The sequence below is a fragment of the Aptenodytes patagonicus genome, chromosome 6, assembly GCF_965638725.1.
Source record: "Aptenodytes patagonicus chromosome 6, bAptPat1.pri.cur, whole genome shotgun sequence".
NCBI classification, from domain to species: Eukaryota; Metazoa; Chordata; class Aves; order Sphenisciformes; family Spheniscidae; genus Aptenodytes; species Aptenodytes patagonicus.
The window spans coordinates 10,870,692-10,889,521 of record NC_134954.1 but is presented as its reverse complement, the minus strand read 5'-3'; the positions used below and the strand labels follow the sequence as shown (position 1 = coordinate 10,889,521).

At 47.0% G+C, this 18,830-nt stretch overlaps 1 protein-coding gene across 5 annotated transcripts in view; it reads left to right on the top strand.

Moving 5' to 3' along the window:
• The window catches only part of IL1RAP (interleukin 1 receptor accessory protein), a 48,838-nt gene that overhangs the window by 12,814 nt on the left and 17,194 nt on the right, over window positions 1-18,830 (top strand). For 4 of the 5 annotated variants that reach the window (XM_076341091.1, XM_076341087.1, XM_076341089.1 and 1 more), the window contains exons 2-4: window positions 3,855-3,922; window positions 16,308-16,593; window positions 17,349-17,541. In XM_076341091.1, coding sequence (XP_076197206.1) covers window positions 3,856-3,922; window positions 16,308-16,593; window positions 17,349-17,541 — 546 coding nt within the window. In that variant the 5' untranslated portion in view covers window position 3,855. Of the gene's footprint in view, window positions 1-3,851; window positions 3,923-16,307; window positions 16,594-17,348; window positions 17,542-18,830 lie in introns of all 5 variants that reach the window. The other variant, XM_076341088.1, reaches the window with a different exon arrangement.

Here is an 18,830-nt window from a genome sequence, read left to right as displayed (position 1 = left end):
TAATTGTTTGGAAGGTGCGTAGGCTTTGCGGGGTCCATGCTGCTAAAGGCAGGAGTGAACGATTCCTTGTCTAGGTCTGTTTGGGAAGGGTGTCTTATTAAAAGGTGTTTTATATGAAAATATTCTTTTTTTTTTTTTTCCTGACATAAAGGCCACTTCTGGCCAGTATCAAATGAAAAACCAAACCTTTCCACCACCTCTGTTTTTGAGAACAGGAGACACTTCCATGACTGTGTTTCCCCCTACCCTGCTTTTCTTTACTCCCCAGTAGACAGAAGGTAAAAGTTTGAAGAAGAAAATGCTCAGGAACGTAAAGGAAACAATTTCTGATTTGAAACAAAATGAACATTTCAAGTAAGTTCCTTTAAAAAAAAAATCTAGCAACAGCAGTGATGGATTGTTTTCCCCAACCACTCTATGATTTATTATTATTAAAGTGTTAGTTTATGGAGACGTTAAGAACACCTCAGAGTATACTGGTCTCATGAGAAGTTCCTGGAGCACTGAGGATGTATCAGAACTCTCCAGCCTTCTTCTGACTGCTCTGATCGCCTGCTTTCTAGCTGTCGTGTGATTTCTGAGCTGGCATGCTCTTCTGCTCACTGATTTTATTCCTGGCTCCTTTTAGTGTTTGCTTTTTATCTTATTTGGTTGCATATTAGAGGTGAGGTCTGTGACCTTTTTGGGTGGACGCAGTTGGGTGAACCCCGCCGCTGCAGCCTGGGGTTTGCGCACTCTGACTTCTGGCTTGTTTGGTTGCAGCCAGAGGTGCTGGTGTTTCAGTGTAGCATTGGCAAATTGTGCAAGAAGTTAATCAGCCACCACTGGAATTGCATTATATACAGGCAAAATGGCAACATGCTTTCTGATGTCATGAAACAAAGAAGCAGGTTGCTGGAAAAGGCTGAGAAAATTCTTCCGTTCCTGGCAAGAGCGGGGTGGGTTGTAGTCCTGTGGCGTCGCATTCTTGGGGCATTGCAAAACCCATCCTCTCTCTTCGCGACTGAATGGACGCAATGCTCTCTTCCTGGTATCACTGGCAGAATTGTGTTATTCTCCCTGAAATGGGGGGCGATGACAATACTCTGTGACTACAGGACTGTCGTGGGAAGACCTTTCTCTTTGGGGCATATCACAGATTTCAGGCCATTTAAAGCAAAACATCACAGTGCTAGCAGCGCTAGTACGTAAGAATTGGTCCCTGCGCTGTGTTAGTAGTACAAACCATCAGATCCTGTGGCATGAATTGGATTTTTTGGAATAATCATATGCCACAGGAAAGGAGCTGGACTGCAGAAACCATCCTGCCCTACAGTCCCCTCCTTCTTCATTGTTTTTGTGAGCTCTCCATTTCTTTATCAAAGGGGGAGAATCCTCATCCTTCATCTCAGCAGGCAAATGCTGGCATGGTCAGGGCATCCAGGAGGTTGTGATGACTCCCCTCGACCAAGCCTTGACTCTGTACACGTGCTTTCCACGGCCCCTTGTATTTTGTATAGTGTGAGAGCAGCCAGGGCTGTGGTCAACAGGCTCTGTGTCCGTCTGTCTCCGCTGATAAGATCTCTGGAGAGCCTGGAATGAACCAGAAGTGAATCACGCTGTGCAGGGCTTCTTGCTCTACCCAGCTATAAAATCAGAATTTTCCTGCTAGGAAGCAGAGCATGGAAATACCTTGCTCGTGGGAACAGAGACCTGGTGGCTCTTTGAGACAGTTGAAAGGAGCATGTTCCCATGAGCATAGTTAATGGCTGCAAATATTAGCTCACTGCAGAGTTCATGTATCACTGGGTGAAACGTAGTAGTTTATTTTGGCCTCAGGCCATGTAAATGGCCTTGCTCGAAACGAGAGAAACTCATCCAAAGTCAGTAGTTGTCCCTGCTTGCTTCAGGGCTGAATGCAGTCTGATTTGTGCAAAGTGCAGGAGAGCATCACTGGAAAGTAAGGGTGAGATAGGACACGCTGTGCATTTATCTAATGACAAATGGAGAGGGAACCATGAAGGATATTTATTATGGAAACGACCCCCCACCCATTGTTTACACTCCCTCTCTTCCAGCATCTGAATTCCTAAAAGTCCCTAAATTCCCACCAAAAGTGCAGCATGTTGGTTCCGTCTGTCTAATCTGATGGTGTAAAGATGTTTTATCTTTCTTCAGCATTTCCAGAGGGTAGGAGTACTTAATTTTGTTTCCTCCTTATGGAGTCTTCTTAAGTGGCATTGGGAGCTGGTTGTAGATGGCAGTAGAGAAGGGTTTGATTAGCAACTGGCATTTCAGTTTGGATGAAGGAGGTAGGGGACCACCAGCTCTCTCAGCTGGACCCCAGGGAAGAAAACTCACCTTCTTCCCGGCTTCTTGCCTGTATCTGAAGGCCTTATGGCTTCCGAGGCAGTCTGCAGCCCTTTGCATGGACCATGCAGGGAAGAGCAGGCTTGCTCCGGATTTCCTTTATCTCTTAGAGATGAGTCCAGCAGAGGGAAAGCATTGTACAAAGGCTTTTCAGATGCCAGCATTGAAAAGGAAGGATTCAATATCCGCTGCTGGATTTTGAGTAGTACAGTTCACACATCCCATTCTTGTTAATCTCTGCAATCTTTGCAATCTTAGGTGCTCTCTGCTTATGCTTGAAGCCGTTCTGCCTAATGCATATATTATAGACAGGTTTATGAGGGACATGTTTAAGAGAGCTCTGTGGCTTCTCTCCCCAACCTTTTAGCATACCTCGATGGAGCAGATTTCCCTGTCATCTCATGAGCATGCTCCTGACAATATCACCATGCTCATTACCGCATCTGCCCGGCGGAATGGAGATGCTTTGATGAAGTTCAGCCTTTTAACCATCTCTTCTCCCTTTGTGATCTGACAGCACCCAGGAATATCAAATGCAACCTTTGCCCCATTAATGAGAGCATCTAGTAAATGTCAGCTTTTGTGACTACCAGCTTATAAGTTGCATCCTGTAAAACCTAGAAACACAGGGAAATTTAATTCTAGTGCGTGAGCAGCTCTGAGAGCTGAGTGCCATACTGGAGTGGGCAGCAAGTGAAACTCTGGCAGTGTACGTTTATCTCAAATTACAGGAAATTGTGCTCTGTAGCGGGAATGGAGGAGTCTGGGATTGTTTTCTGCCTATCAGTGCTGCTCTGAAAGTATAAACCTTTGTTCAGATCACTTCCGAAATGCATACAAACCTGGCAGTTGTTTACTCCTGCAAAGTGGCCGTTCCAAGGAGGGTTTGACTGGAAAGAGCTGGTGGAGCCTTGACCTGCCTGCAGGAACAGGGTGGAGCAGTCAGGACTCTGGCAGCCGGCCTCTTTGCAGGTCACCAGCAGAGCTTGCAAATTCGGACTGCACCGGCGTGGTTGTCACACTGAACTGTCAGATGCGTGTTCAGTGCAAATGTGCTTCAACCGCCGCTCGCCATCACGAGTGCTTTCCGCACTCGTTCTTAGAAACAAGTGTGTGCGCTGGCAGAATGAGGTCTCGGCAAAGGACCTTGGTGTTTTGGGAGTCAAAGCTTGGGATTTCTAGCCTGTAAGCATCTACTTTACTCCTTGTGCTCATGGACATGGACTATTCCAGTGACTTAAGTCAATGAGCTCGGCTGTCGTCTTCTAAGCCATCACCTCCCAGGCTTGGAGAGCTCGTGCAGCTGCCTGCAGGCAGGACAATGCTGCCATACAGATGCTTTTCTTAAGGAATCTTAATGAAGAGATGAAAAAAGAACATACCATAATAAAAGGATCATTGGGTGGGCAGAGGAATAAACACATACGCTCAGAATTAAAAAACTGTCTGCAGTGATGAAATATTGTAAAATAACCAGAAGCTCTGTGTGTGCTTTGTCTCAGCAGGATGAAGATGGTCGGTGCCCTGCTGGTTACGCTCTGGCTGTGCATGGTCACCCTCAGCAGCGGCTCTGGTAAGGACGTGGCATGCCATGGGTCTGCCTGCTTATCACGGGGAAGAGCTGATCTGAGGCCGGAGGAAGAAAACTGGCTGCAGGGATTTTTAAGCATTTACAGTATTCCTGGATGAAATGGTCGTGTGTAAAATACTTTAGCAAAATGCATGAACACGATGTTAGTTCTGTGCGGGTATTGTATAATGCTCACATATAGAGGCTACGAGCATGGTGTAAACGGGTGCATAAGCAAATAGCAATAAGCACCATCTCAACCTAAAAGTGCTTTGCAAATTCAAGCTGCCCACTTGGTCAGTGTTGTTATTCCCCTTCTGTGAGGGGTGAAACAAGGGCTCGGCACGTGGTGCTGACTTGTTACTGAGTTGTAAGCAGGATCTGGGCTTGAACCTGAACTCCACTATTCCTGGTTGGGTCCGGAGGGGGTTGAAATTCTGGCTCTCGGATTCTGACTCATGCCTCAGCAACGCAAGGGGAGAGGGGAACTTCTTGAGTAAGAGGAGCTCTCATACCCATCTCACTGAGTCACTTTCCTGACAGGAAATATGTTGTCATCCTCGCAGCTCCTCTGGCACACATTCAGCCCGGCTCTTGTGAAGAGGCAGATTGTGTGCGTCTTGGCTCTGGACTTCCTATTTGGGGGTGGAAGGAGATAGCATGATTTGCAGGAGGCGAGTGGAAGGGGGAGGGAGGAAAGAACAGGCACGGGCTTTATAGGGGGAAATGTTCAGAAATAAGGGCTGTGCAGGGGATTGACAAGCTCCCCCACGAGCCCTTGCCCTTCTGCAGCGCTGGCAAACAAACAGTTATAATACTCTGAGCAGACGAACAGCTCTTGTATCATTATCTCTTGGACCACACTGAATTATTGGGGCCGGATTCACAACATGCACCTCAGCAAGGTTCGTCTCAGCGCAGGGTTCATCACAAAATCTGAAGGCTGGGAGGCTTTTCTCCTTGGGATGCCCAAGGGCTGCAGGTTTTCACAGTAGGCTGTAGTCTTCAGTAGGGGATGTCCCATCCTGGCTAACGGGGGCCTGGAGGAAGTGGTGAGCAATGGGGAAACAGCAAATATACGGCCCAGGTCTCCTCTGCTAAGCCCTAGGTAATAGGAGTGCCTGAGGAAGGAGGGACCCAGCGATGCGGATCGCTGATGCTCGCTGGGAAAGTCCCTGCTTTGTGTGTGCGTCTGGATGTGCTGTTCTGCTCTCCACCAACGCAATATCCTCCTCCTGCTGAGGCAGTGTTCCGACACCCTACGTGCAGTCATCTTGGGCTTTTTCAGAAATGGGAAGTAGGTGCAATTGAATCAGGATTGCCCAGGAAATGTTAGAGCAACTCTAAAAGCTGAGACTGTCAGCTGGGAGCTGTGAAATGAGCACCCTGGCGTTTGGGTCACACAGGCTTGTGCCAATTGATCTGGCAGAACCCTCCATGCATTTCTGCGAGGTATTTAGTGCTTTTTAAATATTCCTCCTGTAGCACAGGTTTTCTGTACAGGATGGTTAGAGCTTTTGTGGAGTGCTGCAAGAACATAAGTGTCAAAGGGTGATGCGTGGGGCATGTGATCAGTTGAAATACATTTCTTCTGCAAATCCACTGTAGTGTATGAGTTCAATTTTCTGCAGGTCTGTGGGTGACAGACCCACTCTTCAGTTCAGTGCTCCCTTTTTGTTCCACAGACATCATAAACCACTTCGGGCTGTCAAAATGTCTTTTGTTATTCATGACGGGCTTGTAGGCTGTTTGTACTTGGATGGAGGGGCAGCCGTCTGTGCAACCCTCTGTTACACTGTGGGGTTTCCTGGGACTGGCACCAAAAGGCAACTGGAGCTCGTTTCACCCTTGCAAAGTCGTAAACACAGATCAGTGTGGGAGACCGGACATGCTCTGATAATGTTACAGCATTTGGGCTTGCTTTTTCTTCTTGGAGCAGGGAGCGTAGGTGAGAGGAGCAGAGTGGAGGTTATCTGGAGTGAATGCAGAAGGGTTGTGCGCAGTCTGCAGCTGCCCCAGTGGTCTCCTAACAGTAAGCGAGGCCATGGAGATGGGCAGCTCTCAACGGGGAACCTTGCTCCTGGGATATTTAAGGTGTATAACTTGGTAGGGATTTGTCATTTCAGCTGGATCTCTTTCTGTGCTTTGCTATAATGGTCATGGATATGCTGTATTGTCAGGACCAGCCCAGCTCTCTCCAGCCCAGGCTGGCCGGGGGCAGGAGTCCTGTCGTGGTTTGCTGCCGCTTTTCTTGCCTGCCTTGGTGGCCCTTCCCAGGGGAGCGGCGGCATCAGCGGCACTGACCAGACTGCCCCAAGCCAGGGGTACCGGCTCTGCTGAGTCCTGAGCTCTCTCAGCTTACAGAGGGGATGAAGAGCAAATATTTACTAAATTTCAGCACTGCTCTGGCTATAATGCAGACTGCCTTTCCATCCAGTTCAGCCAGTATGGCTGACAGTCTCCCTGGCAGTGTGTCAGAAAGCTTCAGTGTTGTACTTCACCCTACTTCTTACTGGAGAGACAAATTTGCAAACTTTTTTGTTTTCTCTAAAACTTTTGCCAACAGCACTGTGGCTCTAAATGCCCATTCTTTGGGCTCTGCTGTTTCTGCTGTGTATGGAGGCTGGTGCTAAAACAAAATCATTTGCTGAAAGGGAGCTGGAAGAGGAAAGGAATGTGATCTGAGTAGTGTAGAGTAAAAGACTTGGAGTCTGAGACTGAATTTGTGCCTGAGTCTGCTACTCACTCATGCCGTATGCGTGGGCAAATCTCTTCTGGTCTTGAGAATATACATGATCTGCAGTGCCTGGGATTGAATCCCTTACTTGTGACCTTTGGGACGTTGTTTGCAATGGTACTCGGGGTCTTCTGCTTTCCTTGCCTCAGCTAAGCCATCCTTAAGATGGAAATAAGGCTTAGATCTGTGCACTTCTGTTGTAGGGTGCTTAATGAACCCAGATATTCTGATATCCAGAGAAGGATAGCAAAAACTGATTAACCCAGTTTTGGTCCTACAATGACTTCTTTGGCACTACTGAAGTCATATAAATATACAGTGGCTTAAAAGAGATGAAAAACCGGTCAGACAAAGAACATAACAGCCAGTATGAATACAGAATAATGTTATCTTCTGATTTCCAAACAAAGCTGGCCTATGTTAGATATCGACTTATTTAGAAGATGTAGCTGTAGTTGTGCTCCTTGTTCCATTTTTCTCTCTCTGCTAACCAGGCTGCTCTCATTCTCCAAGAACTCCCAGCTTTCGCAGGGCAAGGGCTGTGGAGAGGATCACGGTTAGGAGTATTGTCTTGGAGAATTAGAAAAGCAGAAGAATATTGCTGCCAGGAAAGGAAGGAGGAGCAGCCTCATGCTGATTATCTAAAGGACCCATCTAGTGTAAACAGGTAACTGCTGTGCATAAATAGTCCTTTGGTGGGAGGAAGCATCGTGTTTGCATAGGAAACTCCTCTGACAGCTCCCTGGGGGCTATCAGGTGGGCTGTGTGGTAGGATGAGCCCAGGACTGAGGCCAGCTTCTGCCCAGAGTGACACCCCAGCATGGCAGGCAGTGGCTGTAAGGCAGCCAGGAGCCTGTCCTGGGAGTTTTATTTTGGGCTTTGCTGTTATTTCCTGGGTTCTGAGCATGTCTCTTACTCCCCCATACCAGAGGCTCTCGGGTACCAGTTGGCTCCAAAGTGTCAGACATCACCAGTGCTTCTGGATTCAGGTGGTGGCTGGGGCAGCGAAGGTCTGACCTCAGAGAGCCAGAAACAGAGGTCCGGCTCCGGAGGTCAGAGCTGCCACCTGCGCCATCTCTCCCGAGTGCCAATCTGTGCTGCGTGTGTCTCGCGCTTAGCAGAGAGGCAGAGTAGTTACTTATGGCCAGGGGAAATTTTCAGATTAATAAATGACTGTCTGTAAAACACTTTGAAGATGGAAAGCCCTGCACAACTCCTCAGGATTATTACTATATAGCTCTTATTCTACTGATGGGGTTCCAGTGGCCTTATTTTCCTTATGATTTGTGACAGCCCCAGAAGCTGAGAAGCTTATTTTAGTGTGTAAAGTCAAAAGAAAAATAGATTAAACTGCATTATTGTTTTCTAAAGAGACTAAATCCCTCCCCCATCACTTTCTCCTGGGATTTCCTGACTTCCTCCTACTCTTCCAATCTCAGCTTCTTGCTGTCCTAATTTAGGACATGATTTTATAACCATCCATACCCATCTGTGAGTTTCTGTGGTTGTAGAAGTTTATGGTGCTTGGGGACATGAAGTTATTCAACACCGAGGGTGTTGAAAGGTGCATAGCTCTGAAGTGGATGGAGATAAAACCTGCAGAGCAGAGCTGGCCTGGGTGCAGATGTGTAACCACAGCCTCCAGCCTCCCTCCACACCAGCCAGAATCGTGCCTGCTGAGGAGATAAGACCTCGCTTCTGCTTCTTGTCAGCTGAGGAAATAGGTTGTGAGGGGTGAGTTTTGTGCAGGTTGTCAATGTGATGTGAGCTGTCTGCACAGAAGCACAGAAATGTATGGAAGAAAGCAGCCTGTTTTGGGTGTGTTGCTGATGTGATATTGGACGGTCACTTTTGCCCCTCTGTATGTATCAAATAGGGCGTGAGGGGACATCAGGGACCTGTCCCCTACCCTTCTTATCCATCACGTCCCCTGCTGCAGCTGCACAGTTGTGAGCTCAGTCTCATACATTTTGTTGCACACAAGTGACTTCTGCCAGGCTCGTAGACCCTTACGGTGCATTTTACTGCCTGCTGCATTTTTTCGGTTTCTGTCCTCATCCAAGAACAACTGCTGCAGCATTTTTTTTTTTTAATGCAGACATTCCTGTGGATGTTTGTGGTGGGCAGTGCAGAGTCGTTGATTGTATTTTAAAGCGGGCAACAGAGACCCTGGCTAAGTGCAATAACTAGGCTGTGTGGGTTTAACTAAGCAAGCCTGTGGCAGAGCCAGGAGTTGAGCCTGGAACCTTGTCAAGTCCCAGTCTGATGTCCCAGGCACACAGAAGAGCCCCTGCCAGCTTGAGCACAGCTCTATGGTGGTGCTAATCAGGTAAACCTCCTTTTCATGCTGCCTCTCCTACAGATGATTTTGCAACAGGCCATTCAGTTTCCTCTCTCTCTTCTTCCCGTGCTGCTCTGCTTTGCTTCACGCAGCAATTTCGCCAATGAAGTGGGATGGAAAGTAGCTATTTGCTCCTTTTCTCCTTCAGGCTTTGAAGCAGTTCATACCCCTACCTTTATCGTTTTGATCTTAATTTTAAAAAAAGCCTCCAGGAAAACATGTCAAGCTTGCTAGAGAAAAACGAATACTTCCCCCGCCCCCCCCCCCCCCCCCCCCCGTTGCTGGAGGTAACCAAAATACTCAGTGCCACATACAGTAAACACAGCTTTACACACAGAGAGTGAAGGCATGGAGCTGACTGTGGAGGAGTTTTAAAAGACACCAATAACAACTACCCCTCCCCATGTCACAGGCTGTGCTTGATTACATAAGGAAACTCGGAGTCAGGAGCTACGGGCTCCATTACAGAATCATCATTTTTTGTATGTCATGCCTTGGCTGCTGCTTCTGAAGTTCTGGCTGTGCTGAAGTCAATAGAAGTTTACGCAGTCAGCTTGTTTTTCGTGAAGTTGGCAGAGAGGCAGACCGTCACACCTGTTTAAACTAGACTTTCAGGATCTAAAGTTAAACAACCACAATGTATAAGTGCTTTTGGAAATGATGAGCTGTTCTGCAAATGAAAGTCCTTTTCCTTCTTCCTTTCGCGGCTGTCCTATCTATTTAAATGATAAAAGCGGCTGGGGGGGAGAGGGATAGAGGAGGAGACAGACTCCATCCTCTTGTGCGGCATCCAGTGGAGCTGCTTGCATGGGGGCATCACAGCTCAGCGGCAGCACGGGATGAATATGGTGAGACTTGGGAGAAGCGTAAAACCACGTCGCCAGTGCCATTGCAGCAGAACCGTGTGGATGGCGCTGGACGGTGTGCTGTGTGTTGGAGCCGGTCATGGGGAGGTTTGTGCCAGGACCACTTCTATTTACTTCCTCTGGAGAGGCTGTGGGAAGAAGGCAGTGAGGTTACGACAGGCCCTTTTTGATGTGTTTCCACTGGAAGTCAGATTATAAATTCCTGCAGAGTTTGTGCAGCTTCCAGGCTGAGCCTCCAAGGCAGCGTTGAGCTATGACCAGTTTTTAGGCATCCTCTGACCACTATCGCTGCTGCGGAGATAGTGGGAGCAAATGGTGAGAGCTAGCTGATCTTGTCTAGGGTTAACCCAAGTTCTCTGTCATTCCCATCGATTTCAGCATGGCTGGGTCTGTGCCTCTTCTCCCAGTTCAGGGAAGATGTTCTCATTTGTTTTGTTCCATGCTACCCTCTCTCCTCCCAGCTTTATATGCTGAGCATGACGTCACATGGTATGGAACATCCCTTTGGCCAGTTTGGGTCAGCTGTCCTGGCTATACTCCCTCCCAGCTTCTTGTGCACCTCCTTGCTGGCAGAGTGTGGGAAGCTGAAAAGTCCTTGACTTAGTGTAAGCACTGCTTAGCAACAACTAAAACATCAGTGTGTTATCACATTACTCTCATGCTAAATCCAAAACACAGCACTGCACCAGCTACTAGGAAGAAAACTAACTCTATCCCAGCTGAAACCAGGACGTATGGTCAGATGGGACACAGACCGCATGGGAAACGCTGCCCTGCCATGCTGCCTTACTGCTCAGCCGCTGAGCAAAGCACGCGGCTGGGGAGCATGCTGCTGTGGGGTGGTCTTGTGCAGGATGCACGTGTGAAAGGAAAAACGCAGATGCAGTGGAAGAGTGGGTGCTCCTGGCACTGGCGTAAAAGGAAAGAGCACCCACGCGTGGCTGCTGGCCACAGCTGGTACCTCCTATGCTCACAGTGCTACTCCTTCATTCAGACCGACTTCCTCTGCTTCCTTCTCACTGACTGCTGTGAGCTTGAAAGAGGGTGGGGGGAAAAAATTTTTTTAAGGTAGTAATGAATAATTCTCACTTAATCGCTTTGCGTGACCGGCTTTTTCTGCCTTATTGATGCTGATTCTTGTATCAAGCTAACCGCTGGCCTGGCTGTGCTCCCCGGGTGAAGGCTGACTCATATCAGCTTTGCTTTAAGATAATGCAGCAGGGGTGGCCGAAGAAAGTAGGAAGCTGTTGAGATAGTGCAGCCCCACCTGATGCTAGTGCTGAAATGACGTGAGGAAAAGGGGTCTGCCGTGTCACTCAAGCAGCAGCATTTATGGCTTCGTGTCCTGCTGCTGCTGCACGGTCCCAGTCTGCATGCAAGGCGGGCCCCCTGCCAAGATTAGAGACGATTAAGAAGGGCGCATCAGTTTGGCAAATGGCAGGGTAATTTATGCTGGCATGATAGGTGGCATCTCATAAGAATGGCTCTTTATTATTTCTTCACAGAAATTTTAACTAGGGGAAGCCTTTGTTTGTAGCCCCAGGGGAGGGCCAGGGAGGGAAGGGGTAGAGGCGGTGTGGAGCTGGTAGAATTTTGGTGGTTGAGAATTTTTTTTAAATGGAGGTACTTAAAATGACTGCATAGAAATGCCAAACCGTGGAGAAAAAATGGGATAGTGTTTCTTGATGTGTCCTTAGTCTGGTTTTCTTTTTTGATCCACGGGTTAAGTAGTTTGTCTCTTCTTGAAAAACCCAAATAATTGCACCAATTTCATCTCTGTTTTGACTGTGTGGGTGCTTGTAATGGGTGCTGCAGATGCATCTCAGGAGCATTTCAAGTGTGTATTCAGAGGTCTGTTCCCAAGGGGGTAAATCAGCACAATAAGCGAAAGGTTGGGAAAGGTTTCCAGAAATGTCTGTTTTCACCTTTATGTGGCTGAACAATATCATTTTTTTTTTTTTTTTCTGTCCTTTCATTTTCTACTTTGCATGTGGAGAAGCCACTTTATTCAGCTTTGTTTGGCTTCTGAGAAGGAGTCTGTTTTGGGATACCTGGTGTTTAAGGGCGTTGTAGCACCAGATTCAGAAATGGGACAGATCTGACTAGTCCTGTAACAGGAGAGGTTTCTGTCCCTTGTATCAGTAGTAGATACCCCTATGAACATGGATTGCAACTTGCAGTCCAAGCAAGGAAGACGTTTGGAGTTAACTTTGCCAGTTCACCTAGTTCTCAGCGTGCATCAGGGAGGAGTAGTAGCGCAGCAGCCCGCTCTTATCTTTATCTCAAGGCACATGAAATCAAGATGGGCATCCTGACCTTTCTGTCTGCACTTTCTCTTCCAGTGCTGGAGGTGGGTGTTTCCTTCTACCATGCAGCTTCCCTCCAGCCTGTATAATCCTCATCCCTTTTCCCAAGCAGGGCTGCGGAAACAGGACCGTTTCTTGCCTTTTTCCTGCATTGTCTGTCACGGGTAGGTATTACGGGTCACAGACTGCCCTGCTGTGTGATTACAGAGCACCCAGCAGTAAGAGGGGTCGGTTGAGGCATCTGCAGTACACCTCATCAGTAATGAGAAAAAGATGGCTTCTTTCAAAAGTGTTTTGCAGAGGCATTTCTAGGAAGATGCATTTGTGGGATGGTGGATTTTTAGAGAATTTTACTGTATCCCTGTTATGTGTGTAGTGCTTCGTTCGCTGCAGCATGGAAGGGACCATGGAGTTGCATATAACTCCATCTCTTCATTGGTTTCCATTTGTTAGTGAACCTCTGAAGTCAGAGCGTGAACCTCTGAATTCAAAGCATGAATGCTGATCCCACTCGATTTAATCAGGAGCTGCTCTTAACTCCAGTGGCTGTTTTGTGCAGGAAACATTTCAAGAGAGAAGAAACGCACTTCTAGGCTTAGCCAGTGAAAACAAGTGTGAGTTGCTGCAAATAGGCACAGCACCATAGAGGTTAGTGCTGTTTCTCACAATTAGAACTGGGTTCTTGCATCTTCCTTCTGCAATGCCCCCTCAAATATTGTTACTGGAGTCAGATATATCAATATGTGTGCACGTGTGTGTGTATATATATATTTTTTTTTTTTCATAATGGGAGCTGCTTTATGCCAGTGAAGTTCAGTGTGAAGTCATGCCATTTTTTTCAGGCTATCTCCAGCTTAGACTGACATCCAAGTAGCTGCGTGCTGGTGTCAGCAGCAAATAGGCTCTGAATATTCAATAAAGGTTAAAACAGTGGAAGGGGCACAAAATGTTGCAGGGAGCTGTTGGATGCAAATAAAATTATAGCAATAATGCAAGCAACCCCTGTGCTTTACATGTGTGTGGGGAGTGCAGACGGCTGTCTGGACTTGATCCATCCTCTGGGGTCTGCTGCAAAAGTGCCACCACGGCAAAGGATGTTGTTGGCACAGGGAGAAGAGCCACATCATAGCCGAGGAGGAAGAGGCTCACAAGGGTGTGTTAGGGATGCCCTGCAGGCCCCTCGCATGCCATGTCAGGCAGAGCCCAGCTATCTCGGGCAAAAACCACCCAAAAAATCAAAATAGCAGTACTACTGTCAGCATGGCACGGGGAGGAGGGAAGCCACAACTTCTGTCCTCAGTGTTTTATGCGTGAAGGAGGTCTTACTCCAGCCCGTGGTGTTTCTGCCATCTCTGCTGTGAGCGATGGGTCATGGCTTTGCTCCCTGAGCCCTCGGAGCCGTGCTGGGCTAGCTTTGCCCTGGCAGCCAGGAGGAGTCATTGCCAGCAGGGTGGCAAGCACAGCCTGTGTGCTTGCCTCTCAAGCCTTATGGCCGCTGCTGCGGTCTGTGGTGTAGCTGCTCATTACCACCACGGTTGTGTGCTGTGTTTGGGGTTCAGCTCAGAGCACACAGCACCCCAAGGCAGGATGCATGTGGGGAGCCTTAGGACTAGCTGTTTGGTGTGACAGTGTTCCTGAAGTCAGGCGAATTAGCCAGCTCTGAGACAAAATCTCCAGGTACAGCTCTTATAGTAAACAACAATAACAATCGCCTCTTCCCCAGCCAAGGAGACAAGGCCCTTACATTGCTTTTGAGTAATCTAGGAAGAAAAAAAATAAGTGGTATTTATTTTCAGTTACTTATTCAGATAGCATGTGTAAGTAGTTTTACAATGCTGATTTGTAAGCTGTTGCAAAATGCAAGAGCCGTTCATGATTGCAAATTTCATTGATCTTGACTCCAAGAATTTCAGTACTGTAAAGTTTTATATAGTTTTCCTCCTCTCCAGTCCTACCATTTGAAGTAATAAGGACAATTTGCCTTTATGCAGCCCAAGAGGAGACAGCAAAGTCAGGTGCCGCGAAAAGAACCTGGGTGTCCTGATTTACAGACCCAGGTCTGCTCCTTTCAGAGGGAAAGCCTTTCTTTATAAAAACAAATGCCACCCCCCCTCCATGAATAGTAAACAGTGCTTTATCGTGCAATTAGCAGGCAGTCTCTGGCAGGCTCATTTGTCTCATTTACCACTCTATGGAAACTTGACCGTATCTAATCCAGTAGCTTGACTCCACCAGCACGAAGCAGTGTACTGGTTCCAGTTGGCCTTGACCGTGGTGGTGACTATGCATCTTCCCATGGTATAAGGCTTCCAACAGTGGTTTGGTCTTTCAAAATGAGCCTTGGTGCTGGCTGTGGTAGCAGCCATACTGGACGATGCTGTGCAGTTTTGAAAGAAATATCTATATGTTTCTTAGATGATGAGCGATGGCACTCTCCAGCCATTTGGGTTTGGGGTTCCTACTAGTGAATACTTGTACTCTGGGCTTCACTGCCTCTTCCTAGCCCAGATTGCTCTCTTCCTCCAGAAGTAGCACTCTGTCATGTGGGTGTTTGGCATACCACAGGAGGAGCAATGCAGTTTGCATTTACATTTACATGTAAACCTGCCGGAAAACATTTCTATTCATACTGGTCCAGGTTCCTGCTCACTGTGACTAACCATTGCTGAGCCACAGGAGTTAGTATTGCTGCCTTTAAGAGATGTGGGCCCATCTTCTCAAAGGTTTATCTCTTTGGTTTTTTTAATTAAGTGTGAATTTGGGGCCAAGCTACATCCCACTGTCTATTTAAGGAAGATAAAATGCCAGAAATCCTGCTTTGGGCCTGTGAAGTCAGTTCAGAAGAGTTGGGCTCAAAGAGCATTCTGTATTCTGTTTTTCCTCTTGGTCCGAGGAGTTCTAATCTGCAAACCGCAGAGGCTTTGCAGTGTCATCTCTGCTGTGCCTGTGATATGCTGAGACACCGTTCCTGGGCACTGCTGCAGGCAGCACACCCCTCTCCTGTTCGACTTATTTTGGGCTCTCAGACATCAGGCTGTCCTACCTAATGCCTCCTAGCAGCTACAACACATGCGCCGGGAAGCGTGCCGTGCCACACACTGCCTCGTCAGTGCGGGGAGACAGGAGATGCAGTGACAGCAGTTTCTCCATGTGTCTCCGTGTGCGCTGGCAGTGCAGGTTGCTCTCAGGTTTGCTGACGCCCTGGTACTGTGATTTGCTTGCACCAAGTCCCTTCGTGACTGGACGTCCTGATGGGTAGGAGGAACGAAGTGGAAAGGAGCACTCGCAAGAGAAATGGGTTTGTCCTGAAACTAGTCACTGATGACAAGAATAAAAAAAAAAAAGGCACCACACAGCTTTTTCTCATGCTGCCCAGTTTCTATGTCAGCCTGAGTCTGCCATGAGCCACGCTGAGCCTGTTGAACCGTGCTTGGGGCTGGCACCTGGGGGCTGCCTGGGGATCCCCAAGAGAACCTGCTGCCACCTCCTCCATATTGTCTCTTCTGCACCTCAGCCTCCCTTCCCAAACTTCGCTATAAACAGTTGCTGTGTGTCACTTATTAGTGCTTGTAGTCTTTGTGTTATCATAGCATGCCTAGGCGTCGCATGAATCCCTCACAGGAAAGACAGTCCTCGCTCCCAGAACCCACAGTCCAGCTTCTTCTGGCAGGGGCAATGGCCTATAGCTCTAAGGGAGGGTTGATGTTTGCATTGTTATTTTCTGTTCTCTTATTTCAACACCTCTATTTCCATCTTCACTGTTGCTGTGCATGGATGCACACACACCTCTAGCATTGTTTTCATCCAAATTTTATCTTCCCACACAAGACTTTAGGGTTGAATTTTCTTGGAGCTCTCTAGGAAGGCTGGTGTTATGCAGGAATATCTTATCCTATTGTCCTGATGGGGGATAAACGTAGGAGGTGTACAAATGAAAGGAGAGGTTTGCAGATTCTCTAGAAATGAACACAGTATTCTTGCTCTGCTTTATAAAAGCCCAGTTTGCTTCCACTGAAAACACTACATTTTTGACTCTGATTTTAATGGGGACAGGAACAAGGGCTGCGGGGAACATGGGCAGAACTGTTTTTCTCCTGCAGACTTGCAAGCTAAGGTACTTTGTTCTTCCTGGCTGCAGAACGCTGCGATGACTGGGGTGTGGACACCATGAAGCAGATCCAGATTTATGATGGCGAACCTGCCAAGATCAAATGCCCACTTTTCGAGACCTTCTTGAAGTACAACTACAGCACAGCCCATTCTGCTGGCTTAACCCTGATCTGGTACAGGATCGGGCAGGACCGGGATCTGGAGGAGCCCATTAATTTTCGCCTCCCGGACAATCACATTAGTAAGGAGAAAGACACCCTTTGGTTCTGGCCTGCCCTTCTCAATGACACTGGGAATTATACGTGCATGCTCAGGTAGGTTGTGCGGTGCAGCTTCTGTATGTCTTCAGCATAATTGAAGGACTTTCATGGAAGGGGGAAAATTATGCTGTTAGCACCAGACCTTTCTGTAGGGAGAAGACCATTCACATAAGCATTAATGGGAAAAGAATGTTACAATTATAAGACCGCTCAGTGCTGAGCCAATTTACGTTGTAATAATGCTTGGAGCCTTGAAAACATTAATGTGCACGCACCTCCTTGCTAGCTGCAAGTGTCCATGAAAATATTATTGCTGAGCCCGTGGCAAAATCCACAGGCGCTCACCATTAAGAAGAGATCTGTATGTCTAGAGTAAAAATAGCTTCAGATGCAGGGGTAATGTTTTGACTGCGTGCTAATTTGGCAAAGATTCATGAGATTCAGACTTCTAGGAAATTAAAGTGTCTCTAAGTGTGGTACAAAATGAACATAGCATCTGCTATGAACTGACCACAAGAGCTCTTTCTGATCTTCCTCACGTTGTCTCTTGTTCATCATGTCTTTGACCCTATTATCTGCTTTACCAGCAGGGGAGTGGATGTTGCTTGTTAGTCATCTTTGTAGGCTTTTCTGAGCTAGTGTGGCCATCTCTGGTGTTTTCTTTCCCATTTATAAATGAGTCAGCTAAAGCTGTATATACCTCATCAGCGCTATGATGCTCGTTACTGCAGATGTGACTTTTATTTCATTCCACTGCTATAGGAGTAAACAAGTTTCAACTAATCAGCCCTATCCTCCTCTGTCCTTAGAAATACAACCTACTGCAGCAAAGTTGCATTTCCCTTGGAGGTTGTTCCGAAAGACCAACACTCTTGTGTGAGCCATTCAATAAAACCCACTGAGGAGATGTTCTACTTGGAGTATGCCAATGAGAAGATCATATGTCCAGATATTGATGGGTTTTACCCTGCTAGTGTAACACCAACTGTCAAGTGGTACTTGGTAAGAAGGACTTATTTGGGCAGTGGGGGAATGCAGTGTTGTATCTGAAAAAGCAATAGTTGGCATGAGAACCATGGAGCTATGTTTCAGTCTCCCCAGTGATGAAGCTGTTAATGAAGCTTTACTAATTTTAAGAGCTTCGTTTCCATTGAGTTCAAGGGTAAAACTGCTCTTTGAAGGGAATTGAGAGCTAACACTGAAACTTTTTTGACCGGCATACACAAGTGGAGAATCTCTGGCAGGGATTTAGGAACCTCAGTTCAGCTGCGGGCAGTATACCTAACCTGCTGTGTGAGCCAGTCACTGTCTCTATAAAGGAAACTGTGATTCATATTCCTTCTTCTTTAAAAAACAAACAAACAAAAAACCCCCACCTGCTAACGAGAATAGCATCCCTTCCAAAATCCTTTGAGGTCAGGAAGTTGTACGTCAGGCCTCTGCAAGGACCATGGGTGCCCTGTTTGACACAATTCAGCAAACCTCTTTGCTGAAGATGGAGACATCCCCCTACCTCACCCTCCATACTGCTCTGATAATTACGCTGTCTCCAGCCATCCTCAGGCTCTTGCCTACAGAATTACTGCTCAATTTTATTAAATTTTGACCACAGTGTTCTTCTCTAGGTGGATGACTTTAGTCAAGAGAGAATAAGAATTCTCAGGGGATGTGCAGGCCCAGAGGGTTATGGGACTGAATTCTCTAACTGATTGTAAAGTGGTTTTGGATTTCTAGATAGAAGGTTCTGTATGAGTGAATTTAATAATAAAGAAAGTTGGCAACAAATATATCTGCTGATTTAAAAAAAAAAAAAAAAAACCCAAACCAACAAACCCACCCCAAAAGAAAAAGCCAACTCTAAAACCCTTCAGGAAAAACTTACTTTTGTATCCAAGAGGAGCAGTTTCACTCCAATAGTTGAAATGCTTTACTTGTACCATTCATTGAAATTCACTTATCAACAATCAATTAGCAGAATGAAACAAAAAGCCCCATGGAAGTAATTTTTCAGGCAGGAAGTCATCCCATGCCTAATAAAAATCATTAAAAATGGTATATGACCCCTGTCTTAAACCGCTCCATTAGGATGTATCTGATTTGGAAATGTACCATTCAGAAATAATCTCTTGGAAAATGTGCACGTCTTTGGGTTTTATGACAATCAAGATGTTATCTGCGTAACCCCTTTCTGAAAAGGGATCTCAAGCTTGGTACTTGGCAGAGGTTTCCTGCCTTGCCTGACAGAAAGAGAAGAGTTATTAAGGTTTCTGTACTACAGATTCTCATCTGCC